General features: G+C 37.0%; 2 protein-coding genes across 9 annotated transcripts in view; one reads left to right on the top strand and one right to left on the bottom strand.

Moving 5' to 3' along the window:
* The window catches only part of ESD (esterase D), a 30,383-nt gene extending 13,764 nt beyond the window's left edge, over nt 1-16,619 (top strand). For 4 of the 5 annotated variants that reach the window (XM_079779473.1, XM_079779476.1, XM_079779474.1 and 1 more), the window contains exons 7-10: nt 420-539; nt 2,039-2,137; nt 5,266-5,433; nt 16,391-16,618. In XM_079779473.1, the coding sequence (XP_079635599.1) occupies nt 420-539; nt 2,039-2,137; nt 5,266-5,433; nt 16,391-16,471 (468 nt within the window). In that variant the 3' untranslated portion in view covers nt 16,472-16,618. Of the gene's footprint in view, nt 1-419; nt 540-2,038; nt 2,138-5,265; nt 5,434-16,390 lie in introns of all 5 variants that reach the window. The other variant, XM_079779472.1, reaches the window with a different exon arrangement.
* A 4,816-nt stretch (nt 16,620-21,435) lies between these two features.
* Nucleotides 21,436-23,819, bottom strand: part of LRCH1 (leucine rich repeats and calponin homology domain containing 1) — a 230,572-nt gene continuing 228,188 nt past the window's right edge. For all 4 annotated transcript variants that reach the window (XM_079778890.1, XM_079778891.1, XM_079778886.1 and 1 more), the window contains one exon: nt 21,436-23,817. In XM_079778890.1, the coding sequence (XP_079635016.1) occupies nt 23,707-23,817 (111 nt within the window). In that variant the 3' untranslated portion in view covers nt 21,436-23,706. The remainder of the gene's footprint in view (nt 23,818-23,819) is intronic.

The raw sequence follows: 23,819 nt of genomic DNA, 5'->3' as shown, positions 1-23,819 counted from the left end.
TTATAACATACTTTTAATAATTGCTGTCATATGCCATAATTTACTTTGTCCTAATGTAGGATATTTATGATTACATAATAAATATTAGTGTGTTAATTGTCTTTTTGTATAATTCTTTTCACTTAAGGACTTTTCCCTTAGAATAGATTCCAAGCAATGGAATTACTAGGTCAAAAGTTTAGGACATTTTAAAGGTCCTTTATGCATCTTCTTAAAGTTGGTTTCTGAGGAAGATATGCCATATATTCTCCAGTGATATATTAATTACCATTGTCTACCTGAGATTTTAAAAAAACTTTAATAGTTCATACCATTGTAAGACTGTGACTTAGAACTATTGATTGTGTAATTATTTTATATAACTGAAAAAGTTTGAACTTTCTCTTATATCTTTTGTCACACTATTAAATCTTCTTTAGCTTCCGCAACTCATAAATGCCAATTTTCCAGTGGACCCCCAAAGGATGTCTGTTTTTGGCCACTCCATGGGAGGCCATGGAGCTCTGATTTGTGCTTTAAAGAATCCTGGAAAATACAAAGTAAGGTTACCTAAGCTTCTAGTGACAAATATGTCTCTTGGATAATATAATTTTAAGAACTTTCAAAGATTGAAGTTAGGATATTATTATAGTACTGGGACCATTCTAGAAGTGTTGGGAATTTCAAGAGGTTGTAGGGGAGGAGTATTAATTTTGACCACACAATGTATGCTACATATTCAGAAGCATAAGAATTCAATCACAGTGGTTTCTTGTGGGTTTACTAGAAGTATTAAAAAATTGTATCATATTTCATTGCTTCAATTCAAACTATAGTTTTCTAGGCATTTTCTTTTCTAAAGGTTATTCTTGATTAATATTATATCATGTACTTATATTTTTACAAAGAACATTTTTGTGAAGTTTGATTTAGGTTTTTTGAGAGAGAATTTATTCATGATTTGTAAAAATGTAAGATTTCTCGATTCTTAATGCCTCTGATGAAAATTGGAATGCAGCTTGATTGAAAAATATTACTCTCAGCCTTCCTATTTATTTATTTTAAGCTTTACTTTTTGTTTGTTTAAGCCAAATTGGAATAACCACTGTATGTAGAATGCTATACTGCGCAGCACAGCATAACATAATATGGAAAAAGGAAATCTTGAAGCAATGGTCATCTTAAGATTGCTTCTGTCTTTAGAATCACAAGACTATCAGAGACCTCAAGATATATTTAATCCATTTCTTTCCCTTAGAAAGAACTTCTTAATCATTTGTGTGTGCCACTGAGAAATGAAAATATTTCTCATAGCAGTTTCTTGCTTTGTTACCAAATATTTTCCTTTTGGTAAGCTTTATAAAATTGAATTAATTCATGTCATGACAGAAAACAAGGGTTTTATTTTTCTTCTTTTGTGCATAAAGCAATCAAATTTATTGTGTTTGAGGGAGAAAATCAAATTTGGTTGAATTTTTTTGTCCTTTAAAAAAGCTAGTAGACATGGATAAACATAACATTGACAAACACTCTGAAACTCAGTGATTCCATCTTTGCATTTTTATCCAGTGACAAACTATATTGCATAAAATTATATTGTATTAAAAATTCTTCCATATTTAATGGCATTGTTCAGGGCTTTTTTGGCACTGTTTAAGAGAAATAATGTGTCTCAGATTTAATAATGTGTTCAGAAACGTAGGCATAAACTGTTCCATATTACTACACATTAATTTTAAGCAAGAAAAGGAGTAGAATCTCAATATAAACTTCCATTGTGCATTACTTAATTGAAAATGTAATGTATCACTTTGTATTATTTTAGCACCTGTAGTTTATTAGCTCTCTTAATAGAACACACAAAAGATGTATTATAAAAAGATCTTACAATATAAGCTCATAATATAGCAAATTGAAAATTATTCACAGGTGTTATCATGGAAGTCAGAGTCATAAGCAAGTTGCAAATAAGTTTTGAGTTCCTAAGCAAGTTTCAAATATCTGTTCATATTTGATTTAGCAACATATAACTTGTTTTTAAATTTATTTGTTTCTAAAGTCTGTATCAGCATTTGCTCCAATTTGCAATCCAGTGCTTTGTCCTTGGGGCAAAAAAGCCTTTAGTGGATATTTGGGAACAGATCAAAGTAAATGGAAGGTAAGTACCAGATGGCTATCTCAATACTCATTCTGAAGTTTTCAATTTTTTAAAAAAGCTGTACATAGGTATTGTGTAATGTACATTTATGAGAATACTAGTGGCCCAGTGCACGAAATTCGTGCACATTAAAAGGGAATTAATTAAAGGAAATATTTTAATATTGCTATTTGCCCTTTATAATAAAAGTGTCAGAGATTAAAGAAAATTAGTAAAATGTATATGAAAATCTTTCTCCGGTCAGAGTCTGGAGCGCGCCACGGGACCTTGAGTCAAGTCCCCGCCCACCACCTGCACGCGCTTCAAAAACGCAGAAGGCCCAGACCCGCCAGCCCCCACCCCTATCAAGCCCTGCCGGGCGGGGTGTGCAGCCTCACGTCCCCTGGCCCAGCACCGGGGCGGGGGGTGTGGCCTGAGGTCTCCCGGCCAGTACTGGGATGGGGGGACACGGCCTGAGGTCCCCGTCAAGCCCTGCTGGGCTGGGGGCACAGCCTGAGGTCCCTTGCCCCAGCCAGGTGCCATGCAGCCTCAGGTTCCTGCTGTTCGGTTGTGATGTTACGGCATCCCAGCTAATTTGCATATTCCTCTATTATATAGATAGATTATATAGATAGATTCCTAGCAGCAAGATTGCTTTTTCAAGCATAGGAACAGATGCTTCAATATGAAAATAAAAATAGTTCTTTCTCCTGACACTCATTTTACTCTTGTGTAGAAATGAGCCATTTGCAGACTACATCCAGACTTTGAATATTTTACAAATGAACTCATCATGTGCCTGTTAAGTAGAAAATACTTGAGTGCTTTCAAGGTCATTTACACATGGACCCCTATTTTAAGATTGATCTTTGAAAGTCTAATAAACTGGAGAGTCAATTCTTTGCTCACTAGATTAGAATTTTCTTTGGTTTTGTTCAGTCTTAGATTTTTGTTGTATTGGAAGAGGGTTGAAAATGATTAGTTTAGGTGCTTTGAGACCTGACAATGTGCTTACACCAGTATTTTGAGTCCTCGCCAAGTGCAGAGTCTGTGCAGCGTTTGAGATCTGTGTCAGGAGGGTGATGACCCTTTCCTTTCCACAAGGTACTTATGGTCTAATAGAAGAACTGGGTGGAAAACTAACTAATTAAGAGGAGGTAGCGACACAGTAACCTTTAAGGAATCTATGTAATTTTTTCTCCAAGTGGCAGTAGATTTTATCTTAATTATGCTGTGTTTAAGCTATTATTTAATTTATTATTGTAATGAGGAGGCCATGCAGAATTATGAAATCATAGAACTAGTTGGACTTTATAAGTCACTTTCTACTTCTTCCTTTTAACACATTGCAGACGGAACATGAGAGTTCTCGTATTTTCATATTACACAGTGTTTTACAAAGTATCATACTTTAAAAAGATATTAGCTTGTAAGAACATGTAATAAATAACTTCAAAATGCGATGGGTATTTAATTTTAAGGCGTGCCTTTAACATTTATGTAAAATGTTTTTTGTACTCGTTCAATAGAAACTTATCTGGCCACTGGGTAAAGCTAGCAATAAAACAACTGGTCCACAATTTAAGATTAAAGAAAATAAGTCTTTTTAAGCATGATACTTTAGAACAGCAGCAGGGAACCTTTTTCTGTCAAGGGCCATTTGAATATTTATAACATTGTTTTCGGGCCATACAAAATTAATCAACTTAAAAATTAGCTTGCTGCCTTTGGTCAAAGATTTAATTAACTCACCCCTAATGTCTTGGCAGGGCCAGATCAAATGATTTCTCAGGCCTTATATGGCCCGCAGGCCAGACATTCCCCACTCCTGCTTTAGAAGGAGAAATATTTTTATTTTTGTTCTTCTTGATCAATGCATAAAAGTTGTGGTCACTAAGTAGATATGAATAATCAAGAATATTTAAAGGTGGATGCTAAAATATAAAATTGTAACTAGTAGCAGCTCCTTAATTTTGAGTTGTTAATATGATTCAGATTATTCAAATCACGATTTCGTGAAAATTCATGGAGATAGCAGATCTTTTGTGCTGTTCAACAGATAGCAAAAGGTAGGGCTGAATGTACGTATGTCTGGAATTAGAGCTAAAAGAAAGAGACAAAAAATAGACTATTTATTTGAAATAGAGAAGATTTGGAAATAGAAAAAGGTAATGGAATTGGAAAAAATAGTTAATTTTTGGAGGGATTTACAAAGGAAAATAATTAAGGGTTTTGTTTTTTTTGTTTGTTTTTTGAGGTGAGAGGTGATTAAGAACCTTAAAAGTTTAGAATAAAAAAGGCTATACTCTATAGAATGTTTGAGATACAGGATTCTTATCACTGGTATCTGTCTGCTTCAAAGTAGGGGAGAGCCTATCATTGGGAAAGAATTCTGAAAACTTCCTATCTAATAAAAGAGTAATAGGCAGATTGATCATCACTGCAACACACAATATAGCTGCCTCCATGTGGTCAAAGATCCTGCCCCCATGTGGACACAAGATGGCCACCACAAGATGGCCAGCAGGAGAGGGCAGTTGGGAGGCACCCGGCCTGCAAGGGAGGGCAGTTGTGAGGGACCAGGCTTGCAAGGGAGGGCAGTTGGAGGTGATCAACCCTGCAGGAGAGGGCAGTTAGGGGTGACCAGGCTGGCAGAGGAGGGAAGTTGGGGGCAAACAGGCTGGCAGGGGAGCAGTTAGGCATCAATCAGGCTGGCAGCAGAGTGGTTAGGGGGTGATAGGCTGGCAGGCAGAAGCGGTTAGGGGCAATCAGGAAGGCAGGCAGGCAAGCAGTTGGGAGCCAGCAGTCCTGGATTGTGAGAGGGATGTTCGACTGCCCGTTTAGGCCCGATCCCACCGGGGCCTAAACGGGCAGTCGGACATCCCTCAAGGGGTCCCATATTGGAGAGGGTACAGGCTGGGCTGAGGGGCAACCCCCCTCCGTGCACGAATTTCGTGCACCGGGCCTCTAGTTATAAATAAAAACCAGGCAAGCCAGCTTTTAAGTCAACTTAAAAGCATATTTCCAATTTAATCAGCCTTAGAGTTTAAATGGCTTTAAATTTCTATTTGGTTCTAGTATAGTATATTCTAAAAATATATATTTCTGGGCACTTTTAGATTTATTTTTTAATATTTTTCTTTTCATAGGCTTATGATGCTACTCATCTTGTGAAGTCCTTTCCAGGTTCTCAGCTTGACATACTAATTGATCAAGGAAAAGATGACCAGTTTCTTTCAGATGGACAGTTACTACCTGATAACTTCATAGCTGCCTGTACAGAAAAGAAAATCCCTGTTGTTTTTAGATTACAAGAGGCAAGTATTAGGAAATCTTAGCTTGTTCTAAATAAGTATTAAAAAGCAGGATTCCAAGTACTTTTAAATTTTATTTTAGAATTTGAAATGCTACCTGTAGTAAGATATTTTTTAATTATAATAAGATACGTAAAGCCTTTCCATTAAGTTAGTGATATGTAAGACAAAAATTCATAGAAATAAGCTTTTGGAGGTGAAAAATATTTACAGTTTTCTTTTCCACTGTAAAAACAGTAAATAACAAGAAGCTTACATACTTGCATGGTACTTAATCATCAACATTACTGAATATATCTTACTGTATACATGCAGGACAAGCTTCCACCTTATTTTATGTACACTTCTTAGCCCCAGATGCTTTATATTGTTTGTCTGACACACACGTGTGTACTTTATATTGTGCTACTTAGTATTTCTAGTTGTTCAAGAATAATTACTAGGTTTCAGTTGGTTTGCAAGTTTCCTTGATTAAAATACTTTTGACTATTTACTACTCACCTAACTCTATGTTAATATAGTTATAATTAAAGAAATTCTGCTTTTATTTTTTAAAATATTTATTCATAAGCTTTGGAGTATAATATGAACAAAAACCATTTTTTTCAGAATGAAAAGTGAACACTGAAAATTATACATGATTGTGATTTCTAAAAATATTTTCATTCATGTTTAAGGGTAATTTGTCAGGTACATTGATCTACAATTTAATTATAATGATAAATGTTCAAATAAATCTAGATCAATGTGTAATGTGATGCATTGCAGTTTATGAAATGTTTTCATAGCATTAGCTTATTTTATCCTAATGAGACCATATGAGAGACCATTCCTATTCTATCCATCTATTTTTTAAATTATTTTTCAAATTTTTAAGTTATGATAAAATATCATACCTAAATACCATATCATTTTAGCTATTTTTAAGTATACAGTTCAGTGGTATTAAATACATTCATAATGTTGTACAGTCATCACTATCATCCATCTCCATAACTCTCCTCATCTTTTAAAATTGAAACTCTGTACCTATTAAACACTAACTCCCTATCACCAACCCCTAGACCTTGGCAACCACCATTCTACTTTCTCTCTCTGATTTTGACTATTATAACTATCTCACGTAAGTGGAATCATACAGTATTTGTCTTTTTGTGACTGGCTTTTTTCATTTAATGTTCTCAAGGTCCATTCATGTTGTACCATGTGTCAGAATTTCCTGCCATTTTAAGGTAGAATAATATTCCATTGTATGTATAGACCACATTTTGCTTATCCGTTCATGTGTCAGAGGATTGATGATAGTTGATTACTTTTACATTTTAGCTGTTATGAATAATCCTGCTAATAACATGTATGACACATATCTCTTCAAGAACCGCTTTCAGTTCTTTTGGATATATACCCAGAAGTAGAATTGCTGCATCATATGGCAGTTCTATTTTTAGTTTTTTGAGGAACCTCCATACTGTTTTCCGCAGCAGCTGTACTGTTTTATAATTCTACCAACAGTACATAAGGGTCCCAGTTTATCCACATACTTGCCAACACATTTCTTTTTTCTTTTTTGGTAGTAGCCATCCTACTGGATGTGAGGTTATATCTTTTATGGTTTTGATTTTTATTTCCCTAATGATTAGTGATGTTAAGCATCTTTTCATGTACTTAATTGGCCATTTGTATAACTTTGGAGAAATATCTGTTCAAGTCCTTTGCCTATTTTCAAATTGGGCTGCTTTTTGTTCTGGAGTTTTAAAACTTCTCTATTCTGACTATTAAAACCTTACAAAGTACATGACTTGCAAATATTTTTCTCCCATTCTGTGGGTTGCCTTTTTACTCGTTGATACTGTCTTTCGATGCATAAAATTTTTTAATGTTCATAAGGTCAAATTTGACTGTTTTTCTTCTGTTGCCTGTGCCCTTCGGTGTCATATCCAAGAAATCGTTGCCAGGTCCAGTGTCAGGGAGGTTTTGTCCTATGTTTTCTTCTAAGAGTTTTACAGTCTTAGAACTTAAATTTGGGTGCTTGATTCATTTTTAGCTAATTTTTGTATATTGTATTAGGTAGGGATCCAACTTTTTTCTTTTTCATGTAGATATCTAGTTTTCCCAGCACAATTTGTTTAAAAGACTGTCCTTTTGCCATTGAATGGTTTTGGCACTCTTGTCAAAAATCACTTGAGCATACATGCAAATGTTTATTTCTAGACTCTCTGTTCTATTCTATTGGTCTATATTAGTCTGTCTTTATACCAGTATCACACTGTTTTGATTACTGTAGCTTTGTAATAAATTTTGAAATCAGGATGCATGAGTTCTCTAGCTTTGTTCTTCTTTTTCAAGATTGTTTTGGCTATTCTGAATTCTTTGAGATTTCATATGAATTTAGGTTGATATTTCCCATTCTGAAAAAAAAAAACACGTTATTGAGATTTTTGCTAGGGATCGCACTGTATTTGTAGATTGCTTTGGGTAGTATTGACATCTTAACAGTATTAAGTCTTCCTACCCATGAACATGGGGTGTGTTTCCGTTTTTTTGTGTCTCCTTTCATTTCTTTAAGGTTTTGTAATTTTCATTGTAAAAGTCTTTCACTTCTTTTGTTAATTCCTAAGAATTTTATTATTTTGGATACTATTGTGAATGAAATAGTTTTCATACTTTTCTTTTCAGATTATTCATTGTTAATGTATAGACATGCAACTGATCTTTTTTGTGTATTGACTTTATATCCTGCCATTTTGGTGAATTCATTTATTGGCTCTTAACAGTTTATTTTTGGAATATTTAGGGTTTTCCACATGTAAGATTATATCATCTGGGAACAGAGATCATTTTATCTCTCCTTTTTTAATTTGGGTGCCTTTTATTTCTTTTTGTTACCTAATTGCTCTTGCTAGAACTTCCAGACTATGTCGAATAGAAGTGTCAAAAGTGGGCATCCTCGTCTTGTTCCTGATCTTAGAGGAAAAGCTGTTAGTATTTCACCATTAAGTATTACATTTGCTGTGGGTTTCCTTATATGGCTCAAGTCCATTTGTTTTACAAATGAGAAGACAGGCTCAGAAAAGTAACCTATATATATATAAGGTCACACAGCTAGTTTATAGTAGAACAAAAAACTGAAGCAAAGTCATTTAACTGCAAATACTGTCCTCTTGTCATCTGTGTAACCATTCCTAAGCAAGGTGAAGCAATACGCCTAAGGAGCAAAGGGATGAAATTATAGCTAACACAAGGAGAAATTGTGTATGATCTGCTTCCTGTCTAACCTATGCAGCAGGTCTTAGCACTCTTCCTATTATTTTAATCTTTCTGATATTTTGTTCAGGTAAACAATACACATATCATGTGAGAAAATATGTCAAAAAACAATACATTCTATATACCTTGTTGTCTCTGAGTATCCATCCTTAAAAATAGACTTTTTAAGATTAATTTAAACATTTATTATCAGCATCACATATTTTAGATCAATAACCTACCTAGATATAGTAGAGTAGTAGAGTGTTTAATTCTGTTAATTATAGCTATAAGTGATGTAACAAACAATGTTTTTTTCCAAATGACTTTAACTTTTAGTAATATTGGATACTTCTTCTGATTCCTCCAAGGTGTGCTAGGAAATTTTGTTGTTAAAAACAAAGTTTCAGCCTGCTAATAATAAAGGCTGAAAAAAAAATCTCTGGAATTTGTTAGGACACTGATGAAATTCTTGGAAGGAAAAAAATAATTAACGTATTTATTTCTAAAATATTTATATCCCAGGCAACTAAAAAACATAGTTGGCTGTACTTAATGTGGAGTCAAGATAAAGCAGTCAATTTTTCTAAAAAAGTGAGAAAGTATTGAAATCAACAGTCACAGTCTTTATCTCAGGCACAATTTTCTGTTCATTTTATTTCTAACAGGGTCAAGTTAAAGAGTGAACTAAGTCTGAAGCAGATTGTTTAGGCTTACTGTCATTGAATGGGTAACTGAATGGACATGCCTGGGCTCCAGAGAGGCTTCTGTCAGATTTTTCAAGCTGACTTTTACTGACTTCGCATTACCTAAGTAAGGCCTGAGAGTCTTAACTGCTTATAATTTGATTATAAGTACAGTATAACTATTTCTTTATGAAATGGGAGCTATAAAGAAATGTTTAAAATAATGGTGGATATACTAGTATATAAATAAGTTATTTAAGGAGGAAGAAAGTTATTACAGTCATATGCATTGTTTACCCAATTTCATTTCTTTACTTCTTTTTAATGGTGTTAAGTGCTCACAATCTATATTTATACTCTCAACTGTCAAAAAAAATGGGAGGGGAGGGTAGTGCATAGGGATATTAATTTGGTTGTTACCTAATATAAGTTTTCTTTTTCTGTTTGGCTTCAGCAAATCTAAATTGAAAAAGCACAGGTAGCAGAATCTTATAGCTAGTATACAAAGATCAAATCTTAGTCTGAAGAAGAAAATAAGTATGTCTTATTTTCAGTAATTGAAGTTGCATACGGGAGGGCGGGGGGGGGGGGGGGGGGGCGGAATTCAGTGGCCTAATGGAAACTTCCAGAAACATTTGAAGATGCAGAGATTGTCTTGGCCTCTGTACCTGCCCATTAGAGAAAAGTAAGAACATGGCACAGACTTTCAGAAATGGAGGGATCTCTCACTCATCTCTGTATCCCATGTTTGCATAATTATCTAGCACATAGATTCTCAGGAAGTACTTATTAAATAAACAAATGAGTTTCTTTCAACAATCTTTGTTCTTTGATGAGACTTAGCTTGAGAATTCATATCTGAGTTTTTCTAATTGGGTCTGGGAAATATATAGGAAAACTGCCTCCTAGAATAAATTAGTTTCAGGTGTACAACCCAGTGTTTAGGCATTTATATAACTTGCAAAGTGATCGCCCCAATAAATCTGCTGGAACACTGCTGCTTTTGTGAGAATTGAGTGAGGAATGAAAGAATATGTTCATTTATTTTTGTACTCTTAAGAGTCAGAGTTTTATTACAGAGGATTTTTCCATTTAAAGTGTGAGGTTAGAAGGGGAAGGACCTTTCAAGTGTCACTAAATATATATAATCACACAAACTGCTTAACATACCAAACCAACTCAGAATATAATGAAAAGAGCCACCTCCATTTTTACTGATAAATAGAACTTGAAACTAGTCAAGAATGACATAATTAGCTCCAATTATATAAGCATCTTCTATCTACAAGAACACCAATAATTCAAATATCTTCTCTTGCCTTTATGTTGACATTTAAAAAAAATCTTTTTTGGTCCCTCATGACAGGCATTTTCTAGTTTCTCATAAAGGTGGATCTTTGTTAAATATTATGAAAATTAAGGATATATGCTTTGTATTTTAGATGAAATGCACTGTTATCTTGCAGTACACCTGAGAGCTCAAGATTGTCACTTTGGTTTACCCTACGATTTCTCTAATAAAAAATAACAACCATAATGGTGACTACCCACTATGTACCTGAAACTTCAAGGTGCTGAACACAGTGAAACTAAGCATAACAATACAACATACTCAGTCATATTGGATATTTTACACAAGTGTTTTGAGAGATTTGTTCCTAGCATCTGTGCCTATTTTCAGTCAGATCTGTTTTTATTTGTGAAAAATGACAGGTTCTACCTGGTACTGTGTTTCACAGATTTTGTGACCTGAAAACCACGGGCCTGCATAACCTCTTAATAATTCAAGAATTACATGGGGGGGGGGCGGGTAGGGGCGGGAAATGCTTCTATTTAAGTTTAAGAAACTGTCCTTTAGCTCTAAATTTAACTAATTAACTGACACTTGTCTAATCATTAAGAGGCATAAAACCAAGTAATTGCAAAGTTCAGCCTCAATTTTGACAATGCTTCTATAATATTTACTTCCATGGTATGGTCACAGAAAACAAGACAGATTGCTTTTAAGTTACTTTTATGACTTTAAAACTGTTAACTGTTATTCCCAAGATATGCATTGCAAACCTCTAAAAGTAAGATGTTGAGAACATTTACCAGGGCAACAAAAACTTAGGTGTTTGCCTTCCCTGAAACCCAGATGATATTTTCATTAGGTCTATTTTTGTTTCTTTAAGGACATAGAAAAATTTCCATTTTCTCCCATCAGAGACTGTTCACTAGATTAATTTAAAAACTTAAAAATCTTTCTTAGACTTTATTGCTTTCAGTTCATTCTGTCTTGTGCACGTTTTAATTGTCTATTGAGGGAGTGATGGGCTGTCCCAAGAATTATTTGGTTTTTAAAACCTTAGGTTCTTCCCACCTTAATTTTTTTTCTTTGAAAATTACTTCTTACCTTTTTAAATTTTTTTTTAATTTTCCAGTTACAGTTGATGTACAACATTCTATTAGTTTCAGGTGTACAACCCAGTGATTGGGCATTTATATAACTTACAAAGTGATCACCCCAATAAATCTAGAACCCATCTGACACCATGCATAGTTATTACAGTATTATTGACTATCCCCTATGCCAGTGATGGGCAACTTTTTGAGCTTGGTGTGTCAAACTTCGCCAAAAAACTGAGCATAACTCGGGTAGTGTGTCACTTTGAGGAAAAAATATTATTTCGCGATATTTATAGTTTAAATAACATAAATGTATAATTGTTATATATAATTATATTTAATAAACCTCAGCGGCCGCGTGTCATCAGAAATGGCTACGCGTGTCAGTGCTGACACGCGTGTCATAGGTTTGCCATCACTGCCCTATGCTGTACTTTACATCCCCATGACTATTTTGTAACTACCAATTTGTATTTTTTAATCCCTTTATTTTTTTCACTCTTTTCCTTAAACCCTCTTCTATCAAAATGTTCTCTGTATCTGTGAGTCTGTTCTGCTTATTTATTTTGTTTTTTAGATTCCACATGTAAGTGAAATCATATGCCACTTGTCTTTTTCTCTCTAACTTATTTCACTCAGTATAATATCCTCTAGTCCATCCATGTTGTTGCAGATGGCAAGATTTCATTGTTTTATATGGCTGAGTCATATTCCATTGTATATATTCACCACTTCTTCATCCATTCATCTACTGATGGACACTTAGGTTGCTTCCATATTTTGGCTATTGTAAATAATGTTGCAATGAACATATATCTTTTTGAATTAGTGTCTTGGGTTTATTTGGATCAATGTCCAGAAATGGGATTGCTGGGTTTTTCTTTGTCTTGTTATAGCCTTTTTGTTTTTTGGTTGTTTTTTTTAATAAGAAATTAAGTAATTGGTTTATTGACTAGGTATTCGACCTCTTGGTTTCTTATAGTATTAAGTGAGTATTATAAGACTGTGCCAATTCATTTAATTTGACATAGCTTATAAAATTATATAGATTTCAAGTGTACAATTCTATTAAAGTGATATTTATTTTATTATTTTATCTTTATTGTTATATTACATAAGTTCCTCTTTTCCCCCATTGACCTCTTCCAGCTCACCGACCCCCCCCCCCCATTGTCTGTGTCCATGGGTTATGCATATTTGCATACAAGTTCTTTGATTGATCTCTTTCCACCCACCCTCCCCTGCCTTCTGAGGTTCGACAGTCTGCTCCATGCTTCTATGTCTCTGGATCTATTTTTGTTCATCAGTTTATTTATTAGATTCCACATATGAGTGAGATCATGTGATACTTGTCTTTCTTTGACTGGCTTATTTCACTTAGCATTATACTCTCCAGGTCACTCCATGCTGCCTCAAAGGGTAAGATAGTCTTCCTTTTTTACTGCTGCATAGTATTCCATTATGTAAATGTACCATAGTTTTTTAATCCACTCATCTACTGATGGGCACTTAGACTGTTTCCAAATCTTAGCTATTGTAAATTGTGCTGCTATGAACAGGGGAGTGGTTATGGGGTGATCAGGCAGGCAGGCAGAAGTGGTTAGGGGCAATCAGGAAGGCAGGCAGGCGAGCAGTTGGGAGCCAGCAGTCCTGGATTGTGAGAGGGATGTCCGATCCTACCGGGATTGAGCCTAAACGGGCAGTCGGACATCCCTCGAGGTGTCCCAGATTGGAGAGGGTGCAGGCTAGGCTAAGGGACACACACCCCCGTGCACGAATTTCTTGCACTGGGCCTCTAGTCTTGGTTATAAGTCCTTGGTTTTGTTTGTTTTTTATCACTGTGAATATTTCGTGACACTTCCTTCTGGTCTACACAGTTTCTGTTGAGAAATCAGCTAGTTGAGTCTCATGGGGGCTTCCTTGTAGCTAACTAACTGCCTTTCTCTTGCTGCTTTTAAGATTCTTTGTCTTTACCTTTGGCATTTTAATTATGATGTGTTTTTGTGTGGGCTTCTTTGGGTTCATTTTGTTTGGGATTCTCTGTGTTTCCTGGTCTTGTATGTCTATTTCCTTCACTAGGTTAGAGAGTTTTCTGTCATTCTTTTTTTCAATTATTTGCTGTCTCTCCTCTTTTTTCCAGCATCCCCATGATGCAAATATTATGCTTGATATTATCCCAGAGGTTCCTTACATTATTCTCATTTTTGTAGATTATTTTTTTTAAATATATTTTTAATGATTTCAGAGAGGAAGGGAGAGGGAGAGATAGAAACATCAATGATGAGAAAGAATCACTGATCAGTTGCCTCCTGCATGCCCGACACTGGGGATCAAGCCCCCAACCTGAATATGTGCCCTGACCATGAATTGAACCGTGACCTCCTGGTCATAGTTCGACACTCAACCACTGAGCCACACTGGCTGGGCTTTTTTTTCTTTTTGCTGTTATGATTGGTTGTTTTTCTGCTACCTTATCTTCCAAATAGCTGATTTGGTCCTCTGCTTTATCTAATTTACTGTTGATTCCCTCTAATTTATTCTTCGTTTTATTTATTATATTCTTAATTTCAGACTTATTTTTTTATGTTATTTATCCCCATTTTTATGTTTTTTATCTCTTCATTAAAATTCTCACTGAGTCGACCCCATGGAAAAGGACTCACTTCAGCAAGACTCTGGTGCCCATCAAGTAACCCCCTTGAGAGTGTTACTGGTGGAGGTGGTTGGGTGGTGCTCTGGTGTGATCTGAAGCCAGATGTGCTGACTGAGCCTCCTAGGAGATGCAGGCCACTGCTTCTGTCCTGCTCAGGGCCACCCAGCATGAGCTACTGAGCGATCTGTAGATAGCTACTACTTATCCTGGTCTTGGAGGTACCTGGGAGAGGCTAGGTGGGGAACTGAAGCTAACTGCCACTAGTGCCAGGCTTGGGGCCACTTAGCTCTGGTATGGGGCATGCTGAGGCCAGATGCTGCTTGTTTGGGGTTTGTGGACCTTTGAGAGATTTTTAGGAAAGTTCACAGCATGAGCCAAGACAGATTGTTTTTATGGAAGAGCCACTGGAAGCCACTTGGGTGGGTCTAAAAAGTGGGGCAGAGTCTCAAGGAATCACCCAGTGGGGTTGGAGGGGAGACTCGGCTATTGCTCCTGCAGGGGAGGACTCAGCAAGGGAACAGTGGCCTCTGTTAGCACTTTTGTCAGGGAGAAAGCTGCCCCTCCAGCCTTCTGAAGCCTGGTGATTTAGTTCCTCATATGTTCCTGGTGCCTTTTGAGATGCTGACCCAGAGCTGTATCTCAGAGCAAGTGAGTCTGAGTAAGTTCATGCAGGCCCTTTAATAGGAATGCCTTGGGTTCCAGCAGCCCTCTGTCTTACTCATCCATAAGCCCCACTGGTTTTTATAGCCAGAAGTTATGGGGAGTTCTCTTTTGGCACTGAAACCCTGCACTCTGGCCAGGACCCCTCACTCTGCAGGGGAACTTCAGAGATATCCCTCCTGATTTTTATCCACTACACGGGGGTGTTGAGACCTGCCTGTTCCTTGTCTCTGCCCCACTAACTAGTCTTGAGTACTGTAAATCCTTAGTTATAGGACTTCTGTCCAACTAGGTTTCAGGCAGTTCTCAATGATGGTTGCTCTGTAGTGTAGTTGTAATTTTTGTGTGGTTGTGGAAGGATGTGAGTTCCACATTTACCTATACTGTCATCCCGACTGGAAGCCAAGTTTGAGGAAGGATTGCCTTTCCATTTAACCTATATCAATGGTTTTAATTGACCGGATAGATTGATACTTGTTTCAACTCAACTGCCTGGCACATTACATTTCCTCTCTGTTTTATAGTAGTTTTCAAAAGAATTTATTAACTTTTTCCCAGTTTGATTTATTGCTGAAGGATATCAAAGTTTAATGAATTATTCCTTTTTCCTTAAGAAGAGATATGGTATGCTTTTACTGCGTAGGTGGAATTCTTAACAAGATTTATGATGACTGTTTGCCTTCCCAAATAGTAATCGATCATTTGGGTATTTTTGTGTTCTTTCTCTATATTGTTTATGTATGCTCATTTTGTATTTTAACATTCCCTCTCCTATCCTTGTTAGTGCACTTCTTTTGTGAGTTGAAACTTCTTACCCGTGTTTCTAAGTTCTCTAAATTCTGATTCTTTCAGTCCTTGCTTTACTCTGTACATTTAATTAATGTGTTATTTCCTCTCTTTGCATATAAATGGCAGCATCTAGAAACAAGGTCATGCAGAATGTTTAATTTTTCTTCATATTTTTAAAGTATATTTTTATTGATTTCAGAGAGGGAGAGGGAGAGATAGAAATATCAATGATGAGAAAGAATCATTGATTGGCTGCCTCCTGCATGCGCCACACTGGGCACATGCCCTGACCAGGTTCATAGGTTGACGCTGAACCACTGAGCTACACCAGCCGGGCTTTCTTCATATTTTTGCCACTCTTTTAATGTTCAGTGAAAATATTAAAGTACAGTAAGCTTCATTTTGATTATAAACCTGCTTCATATTATAATATTTTGGCTATTTATAAACAAATTGAGATGAGAGATTTAATGTCTCTAATATCAGTGTTTCTGAATGGTGGATAAATGTCTTATCATCTCTCTATTTTGTCTTCTAGGGTTATGATCATAGCTACTACTTCATTGCTACCTTTATTACTGATCACATCAGACATCATGCAAAATACCTGAATGCTTAAAAAACTTCAGATATGAGAATCTCTTCAGGATTATAAAAATTATAATAATTGCAGGGAAAAATATTTCAAAACATTGTATTTCATAGTGCTAAAAATGCTTCATTCTATAGTTGAATCACCTTCTGAATAAATATATGAAAACTTCTTCTGATTTTAAAAGTTATTTACCAGTGTTCACATGGGAAATCCATAATACTTTATAGTTTTTTTGGTCATTTGGAAATATCGTTGTTTGACCTCAGGTCACAATATGAATGTAATCCCATTCAAATCAGAATGCCAACTGTGGAACAGAGGATTTAAAAGTAATTTAGCCCGAACTCTTCACCTTTCCATACTTTAACCCTTTGCACTCGTTTGCTTTTTTCTCGATTCCTGCTACCGATGCTAACCGTGTCGAGTCACACTCGACATCCGAGTGCAAAAGGTTAAGCCTCTGAAGGTGCAGACTGTTTTTGTCATGTCCATTGTTATATCTCCAGTGTCTAGCAACTGCTTGGCTTCTAGTAGTCATTTAATAATTACATGCTAGCTTTGAATCAGGAAGTAGGCTCAGAAAGGTTAAGTGAATTTTCCTTCTCATTATACAGTTATTTGTGGAACACCTAAGATTAGGAGCCAGATTTCCTAAATCCAATCCAATGATACTTCTTATCTTTTGAGCCAAGTAGATTTATGGACATTGGTTTATGGGTGTATCTCAAATATAAGAATATGAATTATCTGAAAATAGCTATTAAGGAAACATAAGTTTCATGTGTTACTATAAACAAAGATTTTTCTCTTAGTTACATGTAGAAATTTAGCTTGTTGAGTTCACCAAGAAAAGTAATCAGTCTCTTTGTAATACCAGATTGTGTTCCTTTAAGAACTTAATGGATAAACTTGAAACATGATAGATGAAATCTGGTTGTTTTAAAAAATATATATTTTTCTGTTAAAGAGCACAAAGTGTATATATTTTAAACATTCAATAAGAACGTGTATTATGTGGTAATGGAATAAGACATCAGGTTCTTAAAGTTATAAAATTAGTACTTTTTAAATATAAATTAGGTTGTTTTAAAAATTAGTGCTACTTAAATATTAGTGAAAATTGAGCCCTGTAGTGAGCTACATACAAAACTGTTCTAGTCTACACACTCTACTTTTCTCTAATAAGGTTATGTAAATCACAAATGTTTTACATGTTGGTAGTTCCTTTGTAAAGAAAATGCTATGTGGTCCTAAGGTCAGTGTATTAGTTGAGAATTTAGTCAGAGAAGAATAGCTAGTAGCAGATCCTATCTAATAAAAGAGTAATATGCAAATTGACCATCACTCCAAGACACAAAATCGCCGCCCCATGTGGTCAAAGATGTATTCATGAGCAGAATGGAACTCCATGAGCAAGGGCTGCAGCTATTATCCATAGGCAGAATTTCTTAATCTCTTGAGGAAGCCTCAGTCTTGCTTTCAAGACCTTCTAACTAAGTGAGGAAAATTATCCTTATTTGAAATCAGTTGATTAGGGATTTTATATTTGCAAAATCCCTTCAGAGCAATAGCTAGATTGAATAACCGGGAACTGTAATATAGCCAACTTGGTACCTCATTATAAGAAAATAGTTGCAGGGTAAACATAAAAACATTTAAATATTCAGTAAATAATTGCTGACATATAGCCAAGGATAACTGTAATAAAGAAAAAGACCTTCAGTTACAACATGGAATTGACCATTGAAGATATTTAGGAAGCCAATAAATTTGAGCTGCTATGTGCTGCAAATATTGGCCAGAAAAGGGATGAATCTTGATATATGCCTAAATGTAAAATCTTTCCCCCACCAAAATATTTCTCTTTTAAAGATGCATCTATAATAATAAAAGCATAATATGCTAATTAGGCCAGACGTCCTTCCGGATGAAGTCAGGGCTGCGAGGAAAGCTCAGGTCCCAGCAGCCAGGGGAAGGAAGGCCTACTTTTGCACAAATTTCGTGCATCGGGCCTCTAGTATGTTTATAAGAAACCATCTCATCAACTTTATAGTAAACAATAAATAACCTAAAAATGACCTAATATTAATTTTGTGTGCTTCTAAAAATCACCTGACAGAATCAGGTACAAAAGTAGGCAAAGGAATTGACAGATTTCCTGGGTTATGATAGATATAAAATCCTTTTAAACGTCCCTTTAAGAAACAGTACAGTAAAGCCACCATTAAACGAAAAAGGGAAAATGGCAGTGGAGTAAATGGATTCTACACAGACATGATCTCAGGACCAAACTGGAATTACAACTAGAATACAAAAACACTATCCTGAATAATCAACTGAAGACTAGCTGGAGAGAACCCCGATAACCAAGGATGGAAAGTGGAGACTGCATAGCGACTGGTAGGAAGGGCAGAGACATGAAAGAGCTGGCTGGGCTTCCCTTAGACAGCAGCTGAAGTTCCAGAGAGATATCTGGGGGGGGGGGGGGGGGGGGTTTGCTACTGAGAACACTAGGGTCTAACCCCAAGCATGGCCCCCAGCAGAGAGCACCAGACCTGAGAAAGGTGCCCACATAACATCTGGCTGTGAAAAGCAGCAGGGTTACTGTCTGCCAGGGAGAGACGGCTGGAAATGCAGACACCCTCTTAAAGGGCCAATGTACAGAATTTTGAGTGCAGCCACCCACTTTGGGATCCAGCAGAGGGAGGGCAGAGTGGATTGGAGCTGTGTAAACATAAGCCAGGGTTGGGGGCTTTGGGATTAGAGCTCAGAAGGCAGATGCCAATTTCCTGTGCTGAGTCATTCCCTCCTGCTGTGGAGATCATCTTTCTCAGGCAGAACTTTGCTATTCAGGCAGTTTTTGCCTGGGGGAGGATAGTTGACCCACTCTATTGGAAAACCCTGGTCCCACTCTGTGAAGTTTCTGAGGCCCATTAAGAGATTGAGGATACCAATAAGCCTCCAGGCAGAAGCAATTGCCCCACTCTGTTTGGAAACCTCTCACCACACCTGTGGACCATTGTTTAGGGCTACTCAAGACTGAATCCAATCAATCTGCAGGCAGAGGTGGTTCTCTGGAGCCTTTGAGTCTTTGCTTGATCTAATTAGTCAGAAACAGCATTTGGGGAAGAGACTAAGTCAATTGTGAATAAGGTGGCTGCTGCTGAATCAATAAACAATAGCCAGGTAAGCAGTGTCAAGTAAGAATCATAAAAACCTCATGATCTATAAGGCAGGGTTAACTTCCTAGAAGAAAGTGGTATTAGGTGGGTAACTCCATAGGTGTCTACTACAAATTCCTTTCATATAGCATTTTGGTAAGAATTTCTGAGATAATGTATGCAAAATTGATTAATTCTCCTACCTGGCATCTCTTCAAAGCCTACTACATAAGCACTGTTTTTGCTAACAGAATTAGCTGAGAACAAAATAGACAAGCAGCCTTGATTTAATGGTACTTATGATTCAGAAAAAAACACCAGCCACTAAAAAATACTGGCCATTGTGGTGGTCAATCAGCATGTGCATGTGGGGAGTAAAGACAGTGGTTTAGGGTAGAATCCTGCTTTACATACATGCCCCACACTCAAGCAGTACCAATTCTGAAGATAATACCAGACTCAATGTGGCCTGATCTCTGCTAGCTGACCTCCTGGAAGATGCAAAATTAAGAGAACCAGCTCTACTGGTTCACTGTTGCCCAGGTCTCCCAGGCTAACCCAGCAAGAACTGAGAAGCCCCCAGATACAGCTGTTGGCTAGAACTCGGTCTCTGGGATAGTTCCAGCTGTGGCCAATGCCATATGGCTGAACTGCATAGATGAACTTATTGCAAACATGTTCCTGCCAGGCTCTCCCGAGTGCTCCCGCTGCCATCTTTCTTTTTGCCCTCACACACTCCTCAGTTGCTCCAGCCAACTTACAATGCAAAGTGTTTGTGAAGCCCTTACTTCTATGATGTGCAGAAGACTAAGACGACTGAGGTTTTGAAGTTTGGCACAAGAGCAGCATTTCCAATGAGAACATCATGGGCCAGGCATAGCTGAACATGAATCTTAAATGTAGAGGACCTGACACTCGTCACTGCAGTTCTTGCTCAGGCTGTTGGTCTCAGGTCTGTGTCTATTGTATATGGGTTAGGATGAGAAGACAGAAACAATCCGTCACTATTTTGACATGAATTCTTCAAAGCAGCTGCTCTTCTATCACAGGCAGGCTGTCCATGGGAGAAAACAGTAACACTGGCCAGATCTACAGGAAGTGTAATCAAAGCAGCCACTTGCTCACGCGTGCTCTCTCTCTCTCTTTCTCTCTCTCTTTTTTATTAAATCCTCACCTTAGGATATGTTTACTGATTTTTTTTTTTGAGAGAGAGAAAGAAGGTACAAAGAAGAGTAAAACATAGATTGAACAGTTGTCTCTCATATACACCCCGATGGGGATTGGACCCACCACCTTTGGGCATGTGGGACGACACTCCAACCAACTGAGCCATACCAGCCGTGAGCCACTTTACTCTCTCAGTGTCAGATTCCACAGGAAGCAGTTGAGGAAGGAGGACCAGACCCTGTGGTTTTACAACATGCACCACAGAACCTTCAGGCTTTCTCCAAGAAACTTCTGGAGCCACCACCCAAGGGATAGGTGGAGGGACACTCCTATCCCACCATATTAACTCTATTTTAACTGTTGTATGTTCTGTGGTTCCAGGTAAGATTTAGTTTGGAAATCACACACACACACGCACGCGCACACACACACACACACACACACACACACACACACACAAACATGCACTAGATGATTGTCACAATCTTTTTAAACAATGACCCCCTAAGATTTCTGTTGTGACCAGTGTCAACCTTTGCATCACATGGGTAAGTCAATCAGAAAATGGTTTGTTCACACTCAAAGTTTTAATGGCCGTTAAATAAGAAAAGGAAGGCTTTTTGCACTACATACATTCTGTCCACTGATGGCACTGTTAGCTGGCAATGCACATTTTATTGCACATATAAACAGTGTACAACGATCTTAAAGATATTTTAGCTACACAAGGGCTGCATTTAAAAGAAAGAAAGCCATTTTACAAAATATAGAAGCCATTTGTATTATATAGACGTCAAGAAAATACTGAAGATTAATATCAAAAGAAAAATTTTAATCTTGAAAAAGAAATCTCTCAAAACAAGGATTACAGAGCTTCATGTTGCCATATATACACATAAAAAATATTTCAGGACCCTGCATCTGAATGCCCATCACGGTGCAGCAATCAAAACTCCTATTTCTATAATCAACCTCTGAATGATGCTTATATTGAATACGCTCCTTGTTCAAAATTACTTTCTGTTTACATCATTATGCTATTTGACAACAGATATTTGTGCAGTACAGAAAAATATTAAAATATATTTTAAGTTAGGTTAAAGTGCACAGTACATTTAACAGGAAAGAACTGAAAGCTGCAAATGCAAACCACCATGTTCAGTAACCCCTCACTTTGCCCTTGGCTGATGTTAGATTGTGCTCAATGCACATCATCTTCCTGGTATGTTTTCTTTTGTTCACCTTTTATTTCTCTTACAAATTGTGGCTGGTGCTGCTCTAAAAGCTTACAATGGCTTTTCACAGAGGTGAAGAGGCAATGAGCATTCACAAGACTGTGAAAGGTGACTGACTGGAATATCCGGGACAGCAGGGTGAAGGCTCATTCATGTAACTGCCTACCAACAGGCTGTCGTGTCTGGGAGGTCTTGTCTGAGTCTCGCAGACCAACACGGGTACCTTTCATTGCTGGCTCTCTTTTAGTCATGTTTCCTTTGAACTAGCTCCCTGCTAGGCCACTCAGCCTCACAAACGCAACCTTCCCCTAGCCCTCTCCTATCCCCCTGCACCCCCACCCGTTTTTGCATGCAGCTAACTCACCAACTTACTGACTTACTTTTATAGTTTCACTCCAGAGACCATGAACCTTGCAGTGTTTTATGGGCTACTCTGAAAGCCACCAACTAAATTACAATAAAATGAGCATGTCCACATCTCAAAATCTTTTCCTCTTTGAAAACTGGCAGTTGTAGGAAGTGTTGGTTTCCCGATCCAGGTCTTATGTGTCTGACGTAACTCTTGATCACTCTCAGTTGAAGCTGCCCTTTAAGAAACTTTTTGGTTAAACAATAAACTCAGTATCATCTCCACTTTCCTATACCATTTCCTTGTTTCCTTTGGTACTAGACTTTAATTCCCAAGTTACAGTGCAAAATTATACTTCAAGATACATGATGCTAACACATTACTTCTTTGTGTTAAAATGTGAATGTTTTGTGTATAGCAAAATAAGTATGAATCCAAAAAATAACTGTTCACATTTTATCTTCAAGTTTAATGTATTTTTCCTCATCACAGCTATTTACAAATAACTTTGGGGCGCTCTCTTGATTTCAGTCAGTTTATTGTATCAGGGGTCAACAGGGCTGCTGGAATGTAGGAAACTGGGTGGAATGCAGAAATATACACAAGACCAGTGTTCTATAAACCGAAGTGTAAGTAATGCCTCCCCAGAAAACAGGTCTTGTCACAGAAGCACCTGTTATTTTTCTGAGTCATATATACCAGAAAACATGATTATTGAGACCCAGACAATGCACACCAAAGAGGATAGAAAATAACTCAATATTTATAATTTAAAAAGTGTTTAACCACAAAAAAGCAGTAATAAAATAGTTTCCTAATTTACAATTTGCACCCAAAGGATGAATAACAACTCACTAATAAATAATATTTATATAAATATTTTGTATGTCGAAAATAGATTTTTAAAAGGCAATGGTCTCAAGAAATCTCTTGAAAAATTTGGTGATGAAAAACTTGATTGAGTCCCTCCCTCATCCCCCCACTAAATACACAATGAGTTTGGCTTTAGTGAAACAAGTGCATGTTGCTGCAAAGTAGTTGTGCTTGGTATTTTGGTAATGGCAGTGGGTGAGCATGGAAGGGGTGCAAGAGGTTGTAAAGGCATTGATGTGCTGTTAGCTCTTCGTAACCAGCTCCCTCACTGGCTTCAAGATAAATACCTGTCACATCTTAATGTCGGAGGTCAGTTCTGAAAGTAGAATATCTTCTCTTAGGTCCTCCCTTAAATGCAACTAGACTCATGAACACAGGCAATGCGTGGGAGGAGGGGGAACTGGTGCCGAGAGCAGAGTTCAGGATCTCTGATGGGAGAAGGGTTTGGGCCGACCCCAAGGACAGGAGTTGGTTTCATGTGAATACAGCCTTCGTTATAGTTACATCTAGCAATGCTTGAACAGTAATGCCCACTTTGACCAGGCCTTTCTCTTCAAGGATGTGATGGGGTAGACATAGTTTTTCCT

This window comes from Cnephaeus nilssonii (genome assembly GCF_951640355.1).
Source record: "Cnephaeus nilssonii genome assembly, chromosome: 8".
Classification (NCBI taxonomy): Eukaryota; Metazoa; Chordata; class Mammalia; order Chiroptera; family Vespertilionidae; genus Cnephaeus; species Cnephaeus nilssonii.
This window is presented reverse-complemented; position numbering and strand designations above follow the sequence as displayed.